The 3757-nt window shown below is 55.7% G+C and overlaps 1 protein-coding gene across 1 annotated transcript in view; it reads right to left on the minus strand.

The window, feature by feature from the left end:
- Positions 1-3757, minus strand: part of CALY (calcyon neuron-specific vesicular protein) — a 7931-nt gene that overhangs the window by 1932 nt on the left and 2242 nt on the right. Inside the window, exons 2-3 of the mRNA XM_005879698.2 lie at positions 1943-2094; positions 806-919 (exon numbers count right to left, since the gene is read on the minus strand). Coding sequence (XP_005879760.1) covers positions 806-919; positions 1943-2074 — 246 coding nt within the window. The 5' untranslated portion in view covers positions 2075-2094. The remainder of the gene's footprint in view (positions 1-805; positions 920-1942; positions 2095-3757) is intronic.

Below are 3757 nucleotides of genomic sequence, written 5' to 3' on the forward strand. Positions count from 1 at the left end.
GGGCTTTCCTTCTCAGAAACAATAGGGGAAAGGGGCAGGTTTTACTATGGAAACATGAAAGGCTTCAGAAATAGTACAGGGAAAAGGAGAGAAATCATTATTTGTAAAATTAATAATGCTAAAGAAAAGGGTGGGAGAAAATATTTGCCAGAGGCCCTAGCAGGAAAAGCGACTTTCTACAGTATGTATAAAACCAACAAGCCCGGCCGGCGTGGCTCAGTGGTTGAACGTCAACCTATGAGCCAGGAGGTCACGGTTTGATTCCTGGTGGGGGCACATGCCCAGGGTGCAGGCTCGATCCCCAGTGTGTGGTTTGCAGGAGGCAGCCGATCAATGATTCTCTCATTGATACTTCTATCTCTCTCTCTCCTTCTTCCTTCCTCTCTAAATTCAATTAAAAAAATTTTTTTAAAAAGAAAGGAAACCAACGAGTCACTAAGGAGGAGACGAATGACCTGCTAGGAAGGCGGCGGCACGCATTGCCCACAGTGGCTGTCACCCGCTGTGCAGCCGGAGGGAGGCTCTGGGTCCCACTGGCCACAGGTCAGCCTGGCTTTGCTCAGCCCCAAGTCCCTCAGCACCCCCACCCCTAAGCACCCAGCCTTCGTTCCCACCCCACCGTGCCTCTGAATGGGCGCTTCCTTGTCCAACTTCCCTGACAGCGGCAGCCTGAGAAAGGGGGCCCAGCCCACCTGGCCCAGCCCTGGGTGCTCAGGGCCTGTGGCTGCCTCAGCACCTTGATCCTAATCTGACTCTCCACGGGACTGGCCCCCCCAGAAGCACTGGGTGGCAAGGGTTCGGTTACCCCGCGTCCTTCCTCTGGGTTGGTGGAGGCCAGCTTCTGGGCCTCTATGTCTGGGAACTTCTTCAGCTGTTCTGTGGAGGGCAGTCCATATTCCGTCTGTGTCTTGATGACCACCTGTGCGAAGAGATGACCCAGGAGGACCCTGAGCTGGGAGGGCTGGGAAGGGATGGGGCAGGGGCTCAGCGGCCCAGCAGTGGTGTGGGTCCTGATCGTCTGCCAGGACTGTCCAGTGCCTGGGCTCCAGTGACTACAAGCTGAGGCCAGGGGAAAGTGGGTGCTGCAAGTCTGCTGGGTCCATGGCAGCCATGAGGCCTGGCCAGACCATGGACGGAGCCTCCCTGTCTGCTGGCTGCCTTCAGCTCTGAAGGTCCCACCTCTTCCCACCAGGCGCTTCCCCTTCAGTGGCCCCACAGCTTGCCTCCCCTTCCAGGGAGTCACCCTGATTCCTCTTCTGGGTCCCAGAGGACTGAGGGCCCTTCCATAGAGGGCACAGGCAGGTGCGGTCCCGTGCTCTGTGTGTTCCTAGGAGCAAGGACTGGGCCTTCCCAAGGTGTCCACTGAGAACTGGGTCCAGAACCGAAGTAGATGCAATGGAAGCCCAGATCGCTGGAGAACTGCCCTCAGCCAATGCCTGGGGGGGGGGGGGCTGTCCTCATGGTCCCCAGCCAATAGCTGACAGATATGGGTACAGATGGCCACCTTGCCCCCAGTTAGGACAACTCTTGGTGTCACTCATACTCCGGAGTTCACATGGGATCAGGCAGGGCTATGCTGAGCTCTGCTTCTCACAGATTCCCACTGAAACCTCCCTCTCCACCAGCCACTGTCCCCAGGACCCCATCTCTGGCTTGATCCAAGACACAGTGTGCCCAGCAGGACAGGGTGGGAATTTTGCTTGCTGAGTCCCTGCTGGGCAGCACCACGGGCTGGGTGCTGTCTTCTAAACGGTGCGTGAATCTTCAGTCACCTGTGGCCAGGTTACCCCGTTTACAGATGAGGACAGGGTGGCTCTGGGGGATGAGGGAGCTGATTGCATGTGGCCCTGGGTTCCTACCCAGCTGGCCCTTCCTCAGCCTGCCCTCCTGCACCTTCCCAGTGCAGGCTGATAAGGATCCCCGACTGGCCCAGGCCACTCACCTGGTCAGAGAATGGTGGCTGGAGCTGGCTGACATCCAGGGGGCTGATCAGAGGGACGCTGTCCATGGTAACTCCATCCTGGTACCCGAGGTCTCTGCCGAACTTCCCGAAGCTGAAGCCCAGCTTCACCATGGTGGATGGTGGTCCTTGTCCTGTCCAGAGGCAGACACAGGGTCACTGCACACTGGCCACCTAGCAGATGTCCACCCAGCAGGCCCTGGACAGAGAGGGTTCAGAGAGGACTGGCCCCAATGCTCCTCATACCAGAGCTGGGGTGGGCCGTGAGTGGCCAGGCCAAACTCCCTTCCCGGCCCCTGGGCTCCCTCTGGGCCCCACAGCCGTGCAGGGGATGGCACCTCAGACCAGTGACTGCCCAGACACACAAGGGCAACAGAGTCTTCCACTGGCTCACCTGCTAGAGGACAGTCTAAAGGCAGTGACTCCAATCAACAGAAACAATCTCCGATAGAAGCCTGAGGGTAGGGTGGCCAGACTTAGCAAATACAGGACACCGGTTAAATCTGAATTTCAGACAAAAAGGATTCTCCTTCTCCTTCTCCTTCCTCTCCTCCTCCTCCTCCTCCTCTTCCTCCTCCTCTTCCACCTTTAGTATAAGTACATCCCATGCAATATAGGACATACTGATTCTAAAAAGTTATTTGTTGTCTATTTGAAATTCAAATTTAACTGGGCATCCTGTGTTTTAACTGGCAACCCTCCTAAAGATGCAAGAAGTAACAAGACCTACAGAAGAGGACGTGGTGAATGCTAGCTGGGAGGACAGAGTAGCAGTGGTGTACACAGGGCTGGGCCACCTGGAAAGCGGGCATCCCTGACAAGAGGGGAGAGTCAGGAGGATGAGTGGGAGATGGAGACAAAAGGCCCTTTGCCATGAGTTCTGTAAATCATGGTGCTAGAGGACTTAGCCACGCTGTGGGGCAGGGGAAAGGAAGAAGAGGAGAGGCCTGGACAAGAGAAGGTCAAGCACGCATTATTCACAGGCAAACCGTCTCTTGTGAATAGAAAACCCAAGAGAATCTACAGGTAAATTATGAAGATTGAAAAGGGAGTTCAGGGTGGCTCAGTGGTTGAGTGTAGACCTCATGAACCAAGAGGTCTCCGGTTCAGTTCCCAGTTAGGGCACATGCCTGGGTTGTGGGCTCCATCTTCAGCAGGGGGAGTGCAGGAGGCAGCCGATTGATGTAACATCTATGTTTCTATCTCTCCCTTTCTCTCTAAAATCAATATAAACATATTTTTAAAAAGAGCTCAGCAAGCTGGTGGACTTAAGGTATTCAGAAATCAATTACATTTCTATATATCAGTGACAAAAAATTAGAAAATGCTTTTTTTGAAAGATTCCTTAAACAGTATCAGAAATAGCAACTGCTCAGGAATAGGTCTAACAAGAGATGAGAAGGACCTCCATGAGAAAACCATCACCACCCCCAAACACTCTCCCTGTAACAGCCCCACCAGCGCCTCAGGTGACCACTGTCTCATGCCCCAGCGGGTTCCAGGTGTGGGCAGGCAGGGTGGGAACAGAGGAGGAGGCCTGTCCAGGCAGAGAGGCAGATAGATGCCGGGCAAGGAGTCCAGGGCTGTGCGGGGCGTGTGTGGCGGGCGGGGTGGGGTGGGCAGTCAGGAACCGCCACTGTAATGCGGACTGGAAGCCGCAGGCTGGGCAGAGAGAGGCCGCCCCCATCGTGGACTCTAAGGCCCTTTCTTGGGGGTGTGCGCCTAGCCCAGGGCCCTTACCGATCCTCAAAGCGCCCCCAACGCCCACCCCCAGGCTGGGGGCGGGGCGCTCCCCAA

The sequence above is a fragment of the Myotis brandtii genome, unplaced genomic scaffold (assembly GCF_000412655.1).
Source record: "Myotis brandtii unplaced genomic scaffold, ASM41265v1 scaffold604, whole genome shotgun sequence".
Lineage (NCBI taxonomy): Eukaryota > Metazoa > Chordata > Mammalia > Chiroptera > Vespertilionidae > Myotis > Myotis brandtii.